Raw genomic sequence first — 16,557 nt, forward strand, 5'->3', positions numbered from 1 at the left:
TACTCCCCCACCCCAAGCCCTTATATAGCCCAAAATTGGGAGAGCCTACATAACTGTCTCCTACTGGTTCCTACTGACCTTCACTATGCAGGGTGCTGAAAAATACTTCAACCCCACCACGAACGAGATGCCTAAATATCTTATACATTTATAGCAGCAAATGTTGTATTCTCCTAATGAAGTTTTATCACTGTTTCCAGTGATGAACAGCTAATTGGTGAAAAGTCAGGGGTTCTAGAGTTGGTTTCCCATGTATTTGGGACTGATACACAAATTGGCTCAGAGTGACAGAATCCTTCTGGTTTTGTAGTTATGGTTGTGGTCCAGGTTTATGTCAATGTTCTCATAGTGCCACCTAGTGTTCTTTTAAACAGTATTTGTTCAAAAAGTCATGGTTATTCAGTCAGAATAATAAAAAGCCTTTCAAAATTCAGTGTTAGAATGCTTCCTGGAATGTAGCACTGAGTTATTTACAAAGGTAGCAACATGAGCAAACGTGGTTGAGATACAGTTGACTCTGACATTGGAAGAGGAGAGATGGGAGGTCCCACATAGGTAGGACTCCATGGCTTGTCACACTCTTCCCCCAAAACACCTGCACAGAGGACTGGGATGGCGTCCTCTTCTCTCAGGGTCACTTTTTCATGGTGATGCTTTTTGTCACAGTGGTGCTGGGATCTGCTCAGCACCCTCAGAACCAGGGGCTAAGAGACCACTACACTCCTCTGCTACCTCCTAGCAATGAACAGCATGAAAACCAATGTGGCATGGGGAATTAATCACCTATACTATGGACTGTGGACGCCATATTGAATCTAGGAGTGGGTGGCAGATTCTTGCTTCTTAAATAAAGAATGGTGATCAGCCTACAGGTCAGAGTATCGACTGCTTTACCTGGTCACCTCATTTTTCTATTTTGATTATTATTTTTAAAAATGTTTTGAGACAGAATCTCACACTTTAGCTCAGGCTGACTCCATCCTCACTGTATATCCCAGGTTAGCCTTGAACTTGGCAGCAAGGTTCCTGTTTCAGCCTTCCCACTGGGAATACTCTAGGCAAGAACCAGCACAGCACATTTGCATGAGAGATTGAGCAGATCATCCTTATCTCTAGGATTCTTGGATTTTATGCAAACACTGGGCTTTTGCTTCCACCTCATGGCCTTCTGCACTGTGAAGTAGAAAGCTGCTTTTTCTTCTCCGGTTTTAGCTCCTACTCCTAGGCCATCACAAATTCCTCTCCTCAGCAGATTCTTAAAAATCCCACCAGGGGATAAAGGTGTAATGAGGTGCTATGTTTGTCTCATGGGTAAGGCCCTGGGTTTCGTTCCCAACACTAGAGCCCTGCCGTCTGCATATATCTCCTGATAGCAAGTCTATGTCCTATGGTTCTGTTTCATTGGCAAGGGGGACCTGGTGTCCTGGAAGGCCCTTAAGCCTGGGTGGTATACCAAGGATGGAAAAGCTTCCATTGCTTTTAAATCTTCTGTGTTTTATATATGTGTTTGTTTGTATGTGGTATGCTTGTGCCACCATGCATGTGGAGAAGTTAGAGGAAAACGTTCAGGAGTCATTCTTCCCACCGCCTTAGCACAGCTCTTTAGCTTGGCAGAAAGTACCTTTACCAGTTGACCTGTTTCTCTGACATCTCTGTTGCTTTTAAAACTAGATTCCCTAGAAACTCATGGCTAAAATCCCAGCATTTGGGAAGCTAAGATAGAAGGATCGTGAGGTTAAGGCCAGCCTGGACTACATATAGTGAATTCTAGAGTAGTGTAGGCTACAGAGTGAGATCAAATCTCAAAACAAAACAAAAGCAAACACAAACCTACAAAACAGTAGATTTCCTGGAAAGCAAACCTAGAATCCTTTATCCTTCTAGATTGTGACCCCTCGTGGGATCTTGTGGGTACTGCAAGCCCTCGTGGTCTTCAGTGATGGTCCCTTCAATAGTGACTGAGGGCAGGAGCCATTATCTGTTGTTATTCTTTATCTGCTTTACTGTTTCTTTTCCTTTATATTTCAAATATACTCTTGGTGGGGGGGGCTGTATCTTGAATTTTCAGAAGCTGGGCAATGACATCATCTCCCAGGATCCTTCCAGCCCAGTCGTGAGCAGCACAGAGCATTTAGATGGAAGCGTGACAGGTAAGCAGAAGTATTGATACCCCCCCACCCCATCCCCACCCCCCTAACCCCCCAAGACCTTTCATCTTCTGATTAGGACACTTACCTGTTACTGATAAAATCCAAATGGAAGAGCAGGGCTTAGCGCTCTCCCTTCTAACCTAAAACACCTTCTGGGGTGTTACTCCTGTCTCTGTAGCCATCATCTTAGTGAACATTCTTTTTTCTGATTTCCCAGATGTAGGAAATTCAGATTCACACACACACACTTTCTTTTTGACAAATTCCTAAATTGTGGGCATTCTGATAAAGGGGCAAGGTATGATGTTTTGAATAGTAAGCTGTGTACGCAGTATCAAAGGAGATGAGGTTTTTGTCTGTTTTTGTTTGATTGTTTGATTGATTGATTGATTGATTGATTGATTGATTGATTGATTGCCAGGAGGAAATACTCTTCTCCTGTAACTCAGGTGTGAATGGAATCCCCCAGGCTTTGTTCCCCTGAAGTTTTAGGTGTAGTAGATGGTGATAAGCTACTAAGGGTAACTTGTAGGTCCTCTTAGAATGCTCACGGGTTCTGCCAGCTGCATGTTAACCGCGGACAGCAACTGCACTGTGGCTAGGGAAGGATGAGATGACATGGCCAGAACTGCTTTCTCCATTAAGCCTGCATTCAGGACATGACCCTCAGCGCGGCCTTCTTCCTTCTTCCTTGTAGCCAGATCCCTTTCCTTGTAGCCAGATCCCTAATGGGTTGGTCACTGCCCAGAACTGAGGCCTTTCTGGTTGGTGTGCCTGCCCTGCCTGTCAGGTCTCAGAAAAGACCCAAAGGCTTCAAGCTTCTGAAAAATTACCTTTACTTGCATATGAAAACAGAACTGCACAGTACAGCATTTTTAAAAATGACATCTTATTCCAGGCATCTCTCAGCTCTTGTCTTCTGGAAGGAAAGAATTCAGTGGAGAGACACCAACTATTGGAGCCATTTATTTAGCAAAGCAAGGCAAACACTACACAGAGAAATTGAAGAGAGTAGTGCCAGAGTGGGCAGTTAGGCCAGCAGGGTCCACAAACAGGAAGCAGGACTTAGGCCATTTAGAGGAATCCTTTCCCCCACCTCTGCCCCTTCTACCTGGCAATGGCTGGACCAGTGAGACTCTTCTGAGATGTTATCAAGTCATCATGTTTCCGTGAAGAAAATCAGCCTTTCACTTGCATTTTCACTCTAAACCCCACTGATACGGATGTGTTCTGAAGATCTATGATGGGAGATGATCGCCATAGTGTACACCAGAGCTATATTTAAATGATTGTTTTCTGTGACTTTTGATGTTTAAAATGTGTTTTGGACCACTTCTCATTTTAGTGCCTAAATTGCAACCAGGTCTTCCAGAGGCCCGCTTTGGTTTGGGAACACCAGAAAAGAATGCCAAAGCTGAAGCCAGAGTGGATGGGGGCTGCAGGTCCCGAAGCTCTTCCAGCGTGCCCACCAGCCCGAAGCCCCTCCTTCAGTCCCCTAAGCCCAGCCCTTCAGCCAGGCCTTCTATCCCCCAGAAGCCAAGAACTGCCTCTCGACCTGGTAAGGGCATCAGTAGTCTGGGAGCCAGACTGAATATAGTCTGGCTGTATCCAACGGTGGCCCGCAAGAGTAGGTAAAATATGGTAGACTCCTTGGAGGAGGGGAAAATGGGTGGAGAATAGGAAGCTGGAACTGGGAAACATTTGATCCTTAGGACTACCAGATTCAACACCAAGGCTCACCATAGATGAGGGGTGGGACCCAAGACTCCCTGGATGTCAGGAAAATCACCCTATGTATTGTGGCCATCAGCAGAGGCTCACTTCTGAAATCATCCCCCAAGATATTCAGATAATGGAGAAGGCCAATGTAAAGACGAAGGCCAATAGTGAGATCAGGCAGTGAGTGACTGTACATCCTATCTGCTGACATATCAGAGGGTTAGAACAGATTTTGGCAAACTGTGGTCCTGTTCTGAAAATAAGCATTCCTCCGATGGTGCCAGTGCTGGTGTGGCTGTGTGCAGGTACAACCAAGGTTGTCCAAGAGATCAATCCTCTGGCCAGTTACAAAGATGTCTGCTGACTTGAAAGTCTTATAGAAAAAATGATAAAATACTAGGAAGGGGTTGAGACCTGCCTTATTATTTTATGCAAAAAACAGTTCTATATTAGACTTTCTTAAAAATTTTTCTAACCATCAAAAGTTGAATCAGTAATGTGATGAAGTATGATGAGTCGTCCATCAGCTCTCCTCCTTTTCTTTGTAATTTCCTTGGAAAAATTAGGAAACAGGTAGAAATGTAGCTAGACCTTTGCCATCTTATCAAATTGTCATTATCTTCCTCTGCACCTTCCAATTGAGACTCTGAGACAGGAGAATTGCTGAGTTTGAGGTTAGCCTGGGCTATATAGCAAGTCCCAGGCCAGCCTGGTCTGCAGGATAAAACATGTCACAAACAGACTAAGTTCCTGAAAAGCAAGAACTTGCCAACAGGCTTGGTGGATTGGGGGGGGTGGGGGGATACATGTGTTTCTTGTTGAAGTAAGGGAACCGCCCCTAATATCTAACCGAATTCGTGGAGAATCTTGTCTCCCTAGTTGCTGATGCCAGATGTAAAGCTAGCTATATTCCTGACTCTGTTGTAGGCTTTCAGTTTCTGCTGTGCCATTTATCTGTAGCGCGTGGCACATCAGGAGCTGTGCCATAAACATAAGACTTGAGAAGTCAGCAGTTTCAAGTCTCTCTTCTCAGTTCCTCTTCCTGATGGTTCTGGGAGATTATGGGGTTACCAGGTCTTGTTATAACTTTACTTCTGAGACTAGAAGTGTGACTGTGAGACTGAAGAGAGCCTGCCTGTAGGCTGTCTTCCACACACATGTAGGTGGACACAATGGCTTGAGAATCCCACATGCTAATGGAGCAGGGAAAGAACAACAGTCCTTTCAGATAAGAACCTAAAATTCTAATTTGGCTGTCTTTACACCTTCTTAGCCCAGGAGATCATTCAGTCTCCTCGAAAGTCCTTGATGGGTCTAAAAGTCCACGATTTCAAGTTACTCCTAAAGCACTGGTTTCCATGTCTCTAGAAATGTACATATGTGTATGTATGTACATGTGTGTCATGACTTACTAGCTCTGAAAACTGGTAAAGGCATTTTGTTACCTACAGCACATGTTTTAAGACAATCAATAACTTTGTGTCTGAGAAAGAAGGAACCTGGTTCACTTGCAGTCTCATTGTCAAATATTAACTCATTGAATATTTGGAGCATAGATTCAGACCTGTATGTATTTCAACTTTTCATAATTGTCACCGCTTTTTCTTTATTGTTAATGAATGCTAACTGCTTCACTTAGCAGAAATACAGAAGTAATCTTTGGCTAGGAACATGCTATGATAATTTTTCTTTCTTTCTTTTTTTTTTATGAGTCATGTGTATGTAAGGATTTATCTGGCCTATATGGTGAAGTGATGCTGGCTTTCAGATAAGAACAGAGAATTCTAATCCTGGCTGTCTTTACACTGTTTTAGCCCAGGAGATCATTTAGTCTTCTTGTAGGTCCAGAAACCAAAGTCCTTGGTAGGTCCAAAAGTCCATGATTTCAAATTGCTCCTAAGACACTGGATTCCATGTATGCAGAAACATGTACATATGTATATGTATGTACATGTGTGTTGGAATACAAGTTGTAGAACAGATTGTTTTGTGTCTTTGTACTCCTGTAGAAGACACCCCAGACTCTCCATCTGGTCCTAGTTCCCCTAAAGTTGCCCTCCTTCCACCCATCCTCAAAAAAGTCTCCTCGGACAAGGAGCGTGATGGCCAGAACAGCTCACAGTCCAGTCCTAGGACCTTCTCCCAGGAAGGTAAGAACATTTTTTCCTTTGAATTTTTTCTCCCCAAAGAGTGTCATTTCAAAAGGAAATACTTAGTTCCAGACTTAAGCTGTATTTTGGAGTTCAAGCTACCATCCCTTGGATTTAAATATGGGAACCCGTGAGGGCACATGAGTTGGCATGAGTTGGCATTATGTCTGACATTAGACTTCATGAAGAATGAAAAGAGTAGCCAAGCCACCTAGCCAGAGACACACCTTCTCTACAGGAGTAATTGCTAGAAAGTTCTCTTCTGCCTCGAAGCATGCTAGGGCTTGTGAATAAGTTTCTAGGTCCCATGATGTCCAAGGAAAGCACCCCACAGCTAGTATATCACCATCACCACAGTGGAAGGGCAGCTGAAGTGCATTAACCTTGTCACGGCTCAGAAGCATGCCATCTGACCTGTGGGACATTGAGGCTCACTGGACTCTCTGGGTCACGAATGCTCTACCTACTCAGAAGTGTGGCCCCTTTGTGGACAGACACTCCCAGAGTATCACTGTCCCAATGTGCTCCCTCTAGTTCACTAAGGTGGAAATGGCATTTTCCTATAATTTGGACGCTGGCCCCTGCACCCCCAAAACAGACTGAATGGGGTAAGGCAGGCTGGGGTCACTTGTAACATCTATGGTGTTTCTTTCATTTCTCCTACTTATTTTATTTCTTTACCTTTTATTTTATGTATTTTTTGGTGTTTGTTTGTTTGTTTGTTTGTTTTTTTGAGGCAGAGGTCTCATCACGTAGAGGCTAGCCTGAAACTCACTCTGTAACTCAGGCTGGCTTCAATCAAATTCATGGTGAGTCTCTTCTTGTCTTAGCCTCTCAAGTGCTGGGATTACAGGAGGGACTCACCATGCCTGGCCTTTGTTATTTCAAATGCATAGTAGGCTTTTGGATAAAGTGTAGTACAATGCTGGCTTTAAACCAGATATGCACTATAAAAACCTAATTAATCCCCATGTCCAGATCCTCACTGTGGTTTGGGCTGCATTGTTGACTTCATATTGAGGTTGATACTTTAGGATTCTGTCCTTCTGGCTCTGGCAGCTCGTTTTCTTGGTAATAGTCTTGGGCTGAATTAGGGGAAGACACAGTTGCCTATTATCCTTGTGGCTTAGGATCTAATCACAAAGTAAACAACACTGTTTGCTCTTCTGTCTCCATTCTCCAAATTTATTTGATAGGTCTCTCCTACTGTTTAGAGACAAATGAAGGTGGGTATTGGACAGAAGCTGATAAAGTACTTTTGTTAAAGAAGCTAAAGAGGAAGCTGGTGTTAGTTCTTATTTCACAGCGAGGGCATAGGTGCCATCACAACCAGAACTTTAGAAGGGGTCACTCTATGGAGAAGAGCCTTTAGTAGTGCTGTTCAAAGCAACCTCAGTCCCTAAGAGTCCCTCACAGCCAGGTCTTCTACTCAGTGCCTCCCCATTGGCACCCTTCTTGTCTTTCCATTCTGCAGTTTCTGTCTTTACCCCTTAGCTTTTAAGAAAGCTTTGAAGATGCCCAAGAGGATTTTAATGGGGAGAAGTGGGGGAAGGTGCTGTGGTGTGTGAGAACATTCACCTCATTAAAGAAAATTGAAATGCTGATGAATTTACATAAAATAGGGCGGGTGGGGCCAGAGAGTTGAGTTTCATACAGTTCTGAGTAGAATATTTTCCGGAAAATGATCCCTGCTTGGGAGTGTCCAATCTATAACCAGAGAGCCACCTTCTGCTGAGTTGACTGGGAGAAGATATGACTGCAGCTCAACACAAAATGCTGTTTACTTGAAGGAATTGGCCTTTCAGCAGGTGTTTGTGGTTTGAGGGGTTGTTTTGTTTTTAACTCAATTGCATGGTTCCCAAGTGTCAAAAAGTTGGACATACCTGATAGGTAATCAAAGCTATTATCTTGGAGCCTCTAGTGACAATGGAAGTACCATAGGACACCACTAGCAAGCTCAGAGCTGCTGTGGGAAAGCAAGGAATTCCAAACAGAGGAACCAGCCCCTCAGAACTCCAGTATTAGGATTAGGTGTTTGAATCAGACCCTCCTTCCCAGCAATAGTAAGTGCTAGTGATGCTTCATCCGGTCTTCCACTGGGGGTTGATTGAGACTGCAGAGCCCTCCTTGGGGTTTATTTCCTGTCTGGGTCCAGAAGAAACTACTGACAGTCTTGGTGCACTGTACTATTGTCAGGCTGAAAATACACAAAGTCTGAGGACAGTGTTCAGATCTTGAAGGTGTAAGATGTTGGCTTCAGCCAATGAACTAGTTGGCCATTGGTGGGGTAGAAGACATGGCAGCCACTCATGAGTCCTGCCTTTCTCTCTAGAGCCTTTCTATTGTCTCTTCCTGTTGTGTGTTATTTATGCTGGTTACTTCATTTCCTTGTTCTGCTTCCCTCTGGATTAGCGTGCCCAACTAATTTCTGAAACAGGTAAATGACAATAATTCTTCTAGATTATTCCATAGTAAATGTGATTTTTATTTGTTTTGTTTTTGTTAATCCATCTTGGAATCAAAATTATAATATGGGGGCATTTTTTGTTACTACCTTTCTGGGGCAGGATCAGAACTCACCTCATTTTGCACATTTCCATAATGTTGGCTGATGAATTCTGTAGACAACAGTGGATCTGCCCAGGACCAACACTGTTAAGTTCTTTGAATCCTAACTCGGAGTGGATGAGCTGATATTTAAGTTTTAATATTTATCATTTTAACATGGATGTCAACACATTGATGTATGTGCTACTTATAAAGGGTAAAATGAATCCCTTTTCCTCAGTAGTGCAAAGAGGAGATTATTTCAAAAGGCATTCAGATCATGACAGTGGCAAGCCTTCCAATAGAGGGAAAAGATCTTCAAAACTCTGCTTCACCATTGCGGAAGAGGAAGTGAATGCACCTGGGTACAGGAAGTCACAGCCAACAAATGGTTAGAGCCTTCGGTTTTCATCCCTCGCTGGCCTGAAGCTGATGAACTGGCACTAACAAACGAGCTTTAATTGAGTAGCTGTTAGTGGGGGCTGGGACAGATCCTTTAGAGGACTGAATTCTTATTCTACATGGCAACAGGATGGTCCCTCCATGGGGAGGCAAATATCAAATCAAAATCTAAAACAAGATTATGGGGAGCTTCAGGTTACCTTAGGGATTTGTCTCTTCAAATTTTAGTGAGCACGAATATTAATTTTTATATTTTGGGTCATATATCTTCTTTCTTTTTTTTTTTAATTAAGTTTTTTTTTTCCCCATTGGAGTTAAGCTAGAAATTCATAGGACAATGGAGTACGTTTCCCTATAGGAATGAGATCTAAGGGGTTACCACACACTGTTAGGAAAGAGCAACAAAAAGGCCCTAGGCAACTGCAGACCTTGAATCACATACATGGTTTTTTCTTACCTTAAGACACAGTTCATTGGAAATGCCAGGACTCCCCTTTTCTGCTCCCTCTTCCATTAAGCCCTATGGTAAACTTTTCTCCAGTGAGCACTTTGCCAAGAGACACAAAGGGGAGACATCTGGTGTTACCCTCTAGAGGGTAATTTTACAGCCAGTACTGCTGCTGACTTAGGGAAAATGCATTCCAATGGCCACACTGCAAAATTCATGTAAATGAAAACGTAGCAAACTTTGGAAGAATATAACTAACATACTCTGCTACATTTAAAGGACATCTGCCCTTGGAATGAAGCTCTTTTCTTCCCATAAAACTGTATCAGAAGTTACCATGTGAGGGCATTTAGATGCCTTTGGTAAGACATGAAGCCCAGCATTCCAATGTAATGAACGCCATTTTCTCTAAGTATTCTGGAATCAAGTTGATGAACATGACTGATGTTAGGGAAAGCTTATGTTTAGAGAATGTGCTTGAGGACAGATTCAAGAGTCACAAAGTCCCTACCAACTCACCATCAACATGACCATCCAGGTCCTGGCTTACAAGCCAGTGCTATCAGAGACGCTATGGCCCTTTGCCTGGCACTCAGGTATTATAGTTGGATAACAGGGTGGAGTTAAGGGATAGCCCACAGCACAAAGCAAGAAGGGGAGAGCATTCATTCTCACTGGGCCAAGAAGCATCTGTTCTGTAGAAAATCAGTTTAATTTGTCCTTTACTTGTAATGGCTGTGGTCAGCGTGTGTTGTGCTCAGGATAGAATATAGGACCTTGCACGTGCTTAAGGGGATCTATAGGGATCTATAGGACTCAGCTACATTCTATGCCTGTGCTTTATTTTCCATTGTGATTCCCTGTGTAGTAGATGTATTTGTATCACATGGCTGTGGTAATACTTCACTTTATAGAAAATGTAGTCTGATGTTAGCAAAAGGAAAAAAAGTCTCATAATTTCAATCATAAGAAAGTAACATAAGTGTACAGCTATATTTGTATAGAATGAAGGAGTTATTTTTTGAGACATCATAGGGCAAAGTTTCTAATCTTTTATTAAGTACAGTTGAGGCTACATGGATGTTTCTAGTTCCTGGAAATTTACATGTTCAACTATTAGATCCACTTACATCTCTTATTAACAAGGTACCCTTGGTGCAAAACCTAGAACCACTGAAAGCACTCACACAGCACACAGAAAGCCACCCCTGGGACCACATCTGTCAGCCAATAAAACATAGAATGAAAGGGTATAGTTATAGGGATAAGCCCACTCCTGGGAAAAAGTGAGAAGCCCTGAGCCCATTCTGACTTTCCCATGACCTCAATAGTTTACTGTTCTCCTTGCCATGGGTTGGGTCAAATTTTGGTAGGATTAAATGGGACCATCTTGTATTAGCATTTCTACCTTGATTTCCTGAAATAGGGAACCCCCTAAATTTCACAGGTACTTCAATTAAAGTGATTTGTGTCTACTATGTTGTTTTGTTAGTGCCTATTCTCTACCTTTGAGAACGCCATAGCCTCTGCTTTTTAAATCATCCCTGGTTAGTTTTTAATGCGTTTAGCAGAGCGACTGACAGAATCATAGGTCGGAGTTATTGCTCAAGTCTTTTAAGAGCAATCTCATTGACACTAAACGTGCTTCCTTAAAGCCTTGTGTTGGTGAAACAAATGGAAGCTATTGTTCTCAAAGCATGCTGCATATTTAATCACCGTTGATGTGGTTCAATCATGTGGCTATTTTGATACTGATTTCATGTCCTTTCCTCTCTGATGATAAGATGTGATATTTTTGTTAGCAATTATACTATTTTCTTGAGGAAAATAGCCGCGCTATTGTTTTCCTTTGTTTGTGTCACAACCCAATTCTGAAAGTCCCTTTCTCTGTCCTTTGCTTCCATAATCCAGCCTGCAGCCACAGACTCTTGCCTGGTTGCAGTCTGTGAGCTAGTGCTTGGCTGTCTGGATCCAGATCCAGATCCAGATCCAGGTTCTACTTCCTCCGCCCCCTGTAAGAATTCTTTAGGGGCAGATAACTTCGGAGTTTGCCTGCCTACTCTACTCCCAGCACTTGGGAGGTAGAGGCAGGAAGGTCTAGAGTTCAAGGTCATGTTCAGGTACACAGAGAGCTGAAAATAACAAAACTATCTCAAAACAATTGACAAATTTTCAGGAAAAAGTCAGCAGTTTGAGATTTTTTTTTTCAACTATTGCTAAAAAGACATTAAAAAGCAGGACCACCTACGGATTATTATTTTAAAGAAATGCCCTGTTTTATCCTAGTAGATATATATCTCCCTGGAGTTTATGATGGAGAAATCATTTCCCAGCTTGCATCTGAATCTCTAATTCCAAGTCTGTATGCATATTTCAGAAGGCTTTAAATTTGCATATATACATATGCAACGTTGAATCAGCTTCAAGAAGACCTGTGTTTGAGGTTCTCAATACCACTTATTTCCACCTCAGACAAAATTGGCATAAGCAAGGCAGTATTTCCACTTAGTGAGTTAGCATTCAGTCCATGTTCTTGAGTACCTTTTATCCATCAATAGTACATGGGATGATAATAAATACGTGTGTAGCTAGTCTCATACATCAGGACACCCTAGCATTCTTAACTCTACTGCAATTGGCTTCTTAATGGCATGCGATTAAATAGATGTTTTCCCTAAGGGCTGGAAATGGATTCAACAAAGAACATTCCTTCTACAAAGTTGTTTGCATCAAGGATCAGGATTGAATAGCTTAGAAGTCCAGTATGGTGCTGAGCTTGGTTCTTCAGTTTCTATGTTCTTCCTGCCTGCATCTAATATTAAGGACATGCCAGATGCTACTAGGGTCCTTTTCACATGCAAACACAATTAAATCAATGAAGGTGAAGGTGTTTAGAATGAACTTTTCCCCCATTGGTCCTAAGTATCAAACCCAAGGCCTCACACAGGCTCTACTACTGTGCCCCACCTCCACTGTTCCTATCTAGTGAAAAGTATAGCCTTCTTGAAACTCTTATTTTTCCTTAGTCACTATTGTGGTTTTTACTTTTATGGCTAAGTATGACTCTCTTAGCAACCAGAATGGAGAGGGGTAACTTGGTGATATTTGCTCTCTCTTCCTCCCCACTGCCAGTTTTTGCTGCCCCCACCCTACACCTACCCCCCAATTCCCTAACCTGGAGGACACAGAAGCCCAATATCTACTTAGAAGGTCAATTCCTGTGAGAACGCAGACAGGCTGCCTGTTCCAAGAAGATTCCCATCATGTAGCTCTCTAGATTGCATTCACATTTGCTGATGTGGACTGGGTTTACCTGATATAAATTTTTGGTTCCTGAATGTCTTCATATTTAGAAAGTGTTTTTGTGTCATTCCATGTAAGATGGATTTGAACTGTGTCTCTGGGAAGTTAAAAAGTATTTTGAAGGTTAATCTTAATCTAGGGACTCATGCAAATGAGTTTTCTCTGAAGATGAGCCCCCTTTTCCTGATTGTTTTCCCTTGACTCTCCCACTGGAGTGTTAGACACTTCTTCCCATTTCTCTGTTGTGGAAGAACAAGGTTTTGGGTTAAATTAGAACTCAGAAGTTCTATGAGTCAGCACAAGTTCCCTCTACGTTTGAGGTTGGATTTTTTTTGCCAAGTGTCCTCAGGATAATTTTATTTCTTTGCTCCCAGCACACACCCAGGCTGAAAGCTTAAAGGTTTCTCTGCAAACCTGGTTTATCAACAGCTTCCAAGGCACCAGTCACACAAATACATTTAGATTTTTTTTCTTCCAATAAAAGCATTTAAAAGCAACTATATGTTTCTTATGTCTCAGCCCTCTCTGAAAACTTGCTGAAAGCTAATGTCAAAAAGAAGACACAATTTTAAGGGACCAGGAAAGTGGTCCAGTATGTTCAGTATTGTAGAAGTCAGGCGTTTGGTTCCCAGCATCCATATCCGATGACTCACAATGAATCTAGTCTTTATGGGTACCTGTGTGTGCGCACACACGTACACGTCAAATCTTTAAAATAATTTAATTACTTGTTTTTATAATGGGATGGAAAAGTTGTTTGGATAATTTCAATGTAATGCTATTAACTGAAAATCACAATGCTTTTTGTTAAAAGCTAGAATCTGACCATGTCAACTAAATTCAAAAGAGACCCTTGATATATTTATGCATACGTTTCAATTGTCCCTTCCTGAAACACTAGTTTGAGATAATCATTTAAACCACAGGACCCCTAGCAAGATTTTTTTTTTTAAAATATAGTGTGAATATCAAAGTAGTCCAAAGCAGCCAGTGAATCATATGTCCGTGTGTCTTTCCCAGGATGGAGACTGTTCCTGTTTAGACCTTGGGATTTGAGTGTCGGAGCAGCCATACCTTTTGTTTAAGCATCTTTCCCCGTGGCATGGGCTTGGTATTTTTTAGCTAAGATGGTGTCCCTACAATAGACATGGAAGTAATATTTATTAAATATTACAGCAGTTTAGCCTCTGGACCAATTCTTTTCCAGGTGTGATGACAGAGAAACCAGGATGTAGGTAGAATGAGCATGGAATTTAAAGAGAAAAATAGACAAACCCTACCTGTGTAATTGGGAAGAGCACCAGACATGAAACAGAAAGTTCTAGATATTTAACAACAGCCCAGTTCCAGCCAAGCTCAGCCCTCACTGCTGTGTGAATCCTCTCAGATTACCTATAACCTGTTAGCAGTCAGAAACAGCCAATAGGAATTGAATACTTTACCTGCAGGGTTGCATAGATCACAGGCATTATTAATGCTTTGCCATAGACTTCATTTATAGGGAGTGAAGCACAGTGGTCTAAGGCACAGAAAGAAAGGCCTGTGTGAGTAACCAGCCTTCAGCCATCTGCTGAAGTCATGGCATCGGAACACCGTCCAGCCAGCACCTCTGCGTGCCCTATCCTCTGTGCTGTGTGTGGGGGCAGTCTTGGCTGTGGAGGCCACCTGGCTCAGCGCAGCCTCGGCGACTCCTGATGGCTTCTCCCTCTGCTTACCTACCATCTTGTCCTCCGTGTCTCGTCCACATCTATGCGGGGTCCACCCCATCATAGACTGGTCTCGCCCGTGTCTGTTTGCTTGTATCCACTTGTCTGTGGCTTCATTGGTTTGTTCTCGATTTCTGTCTAGAGCATGTCGAAGCTTAACCCAGGTTTGTTTCTGAAACAGTCCATCGTGGCCACGCCCACTTCTCATGGCCCCTCCCCTTGCCCAACTGTTCACCGGGTTTTGTTATTACTGTATCAATAAACTGTTTCTCTTCCCTGCCCTCTGATTTCAGTCTCAAGGAGAAGCTGGGGCCCGGCCCAAGAGTATCAAGAACAGAAGCAACGGTCCTCGGGCAAAGATGGTTACCAAGGGAGCAAATCCAGTGATTCTGGAGAAGAGGCAGAAAAAGAGTTTATTTTTGTGTAATGGTGCCCACCCAAGCCTTCCCATGCAGGGTGCTCTCCTCAGCCCTCAGAGAGGAGCCAGGGCAGTGCCTCTTCTCTCTTCTCTTGGTGCTTTCTTCTTTCTCTCTTTTTCTTCTTTTTCATTCATATATATAATATATATATATTATATATATGAATATACACATACAAATACACACACATACAAATTTTTGGTCTTCCCGCATTCTTGGCATTTGATTTCTAAACATTGTTTCTTATGCCTTCAACAAAAAGCCAGCAATTATTCCATGGGCCCTACTTGAATTTCTCTGAGGCAGCTCCACATTGCCCTACATGGTGAGTTTTTAGTTTTTGGAAATTAATGAAGTAACTGGACTCACACCCAAGTAACTACCCGGGAGATCCTGGGGTGCTAGCGGGTGTGTTCGTGTCAGATCCACACATGACTCGATAGAGCAATTTATTCTTGATGTATGCAATTGCACATTGTAATTATATTAACAGAGCACACTAATAAATAATTTGTATAAATTATATATATTAGATCTTGGGCACTGTTCTTACATTCTTTTGTGGGACATTTTCTCCTCTATGTAGAATTGTACATTTAAAGCTTGGTTGGTAATATTTGCAGACCATCAGCAAGTGCAGCTAAGAACAGAGTGTGAGAAGCCCAGATTCATGTATATAGTTGATTGGAATGAGGTCTTATGAATATTCATGTTTCTGAAGGCCTTTAATTTCTGTCTGCTTATTAGTTTTTAATGTGTGGTTTTTAAAGGAAAATTTTGGCATCTGTAAAAAAAAATCTAAATACTACTCTTTATAAAACATCTCACAAATATTCACTTACATTACGAGCTGAAAGTATTTTATTCATATGTATATTTATACCAATAAAATGATTTTACAAGTGGAAATTGACTTCTTCCAGTTCTTGTGTTAGGACTGACTTAGGCGGTGAACCTGCAGCTTGTTAGTAAAATTTAGAATAATCACAGTCCACAGATAATCATATAATCTAGAAATTATTACTTTCAAAATAAAGATAATTTGATAATTCCACCGGAACACAGATGAAATTTCCTAGAAGGTCACAGAGGTGTTTATGTGCTCCATGCCCAGCTCCATGAGTTTAAGGTCATGTGAGTGGTGCTGGTTTGAGTCAGGTAATACGCTGACAGGATTGGGGGGGGGGACCAGCAACACAGATGGGGCCTCTGTGGTGTCACTCTATCGTCTTCCCTTTGTCACCCCTTGGGTGACTGATCAGGGAGAGAGTGCCAGTCCTGAAGGACTTGTTTCCATTACATCACCTCATGGTTAGACAGACAATTATTCTATTTAGGTGTGGCCCATGCAGACATGACCAGACCCACGTTGGTGCTGAACTGGGAGAAGGATAGGACAGAAATGGGTGTGGACCCACAGCCCAGCTAAGCCCACACTTGGAATAAGCAGTCCTATCGAAGACGTCAGTCTTCCCTGCCTCCCAACTGGAATGTTCTGGCAGGCAGGGATGTTCCGGAAGTCTCAGATAGTGACATTTATACAAAGCCAGTGACACCTTTCTAAGTACAGGGACAGTGTCTGAGTCTTAGGTATACTGTATTATATTTGAAGCAAGTATAACTGAGTACACGTCTATTAGTGTTTAAAAGGGAAAGCACAGGCTGAGAAGCTGAGCATCTCGGCAACCGCCACAGGAGGGAGACGGAGAAGAG

At 42.4% G+C, this 16,557-nt stretch overlaps 1 protein-coding gene across 6 annotated transcripts in view; it reads left to right on the forward strand.

Moving 5' to 3' along the window:
* Positions 1-15,745, forward strand: part of Carmil1 (capping protein regulator and myosin 1 linker 1) — a 267,034-nt gene extending 251,289 nt beyond the window's left edge. Inside the window, exons 34-38 of one of the 6 annotated variants that reach the window (XM_052156906.1) lie at positions 2,069-2,150; positions 3,496-3,708; positions 5,879-6,019; positions 8,808-8,957; positions 14,719-15,745. In XM_052156906.1, the coding sequence (XP_052012866.1) occupies positions 2,069-2,150; positions 3,496-3,708; positions 5,879-6,019; positions 8,808-8,957; positions 14,719-14,852 (720 nt within the window). In that variant the 3' untranslated portion in view covers positions 14,853-15,745. The remainder of the gene's footprint in view (positions 1-2,068; positions 2,151-3,495; positions 3,709-5,878; positions 6,020-8,807; positions 8,958-14,718) is intronic. The other 5 variants (XM_052156907.1, XM_052156908.1, XM_052156909.1 and 2 more) reach the window with 5 other exon arrangements.
* The last annotated feature ends 812 nt before the right edge of the window (positions 15,746-16,557 follow it).

Source organism: Apodemus sylvaticus, chromosome 14, assembly GCF_947179515.1.
Source record: "Apodemus sylvaticus chromosome 14, mApoSyl1.1, whole genome shotgun sequence".
NCBI classification, from domain to species: Eukaryota; Metazoa; Chordata; class Mammalia; order Rodentia; family Muridae; genus Apodemus; species Apodemus sylvaticus.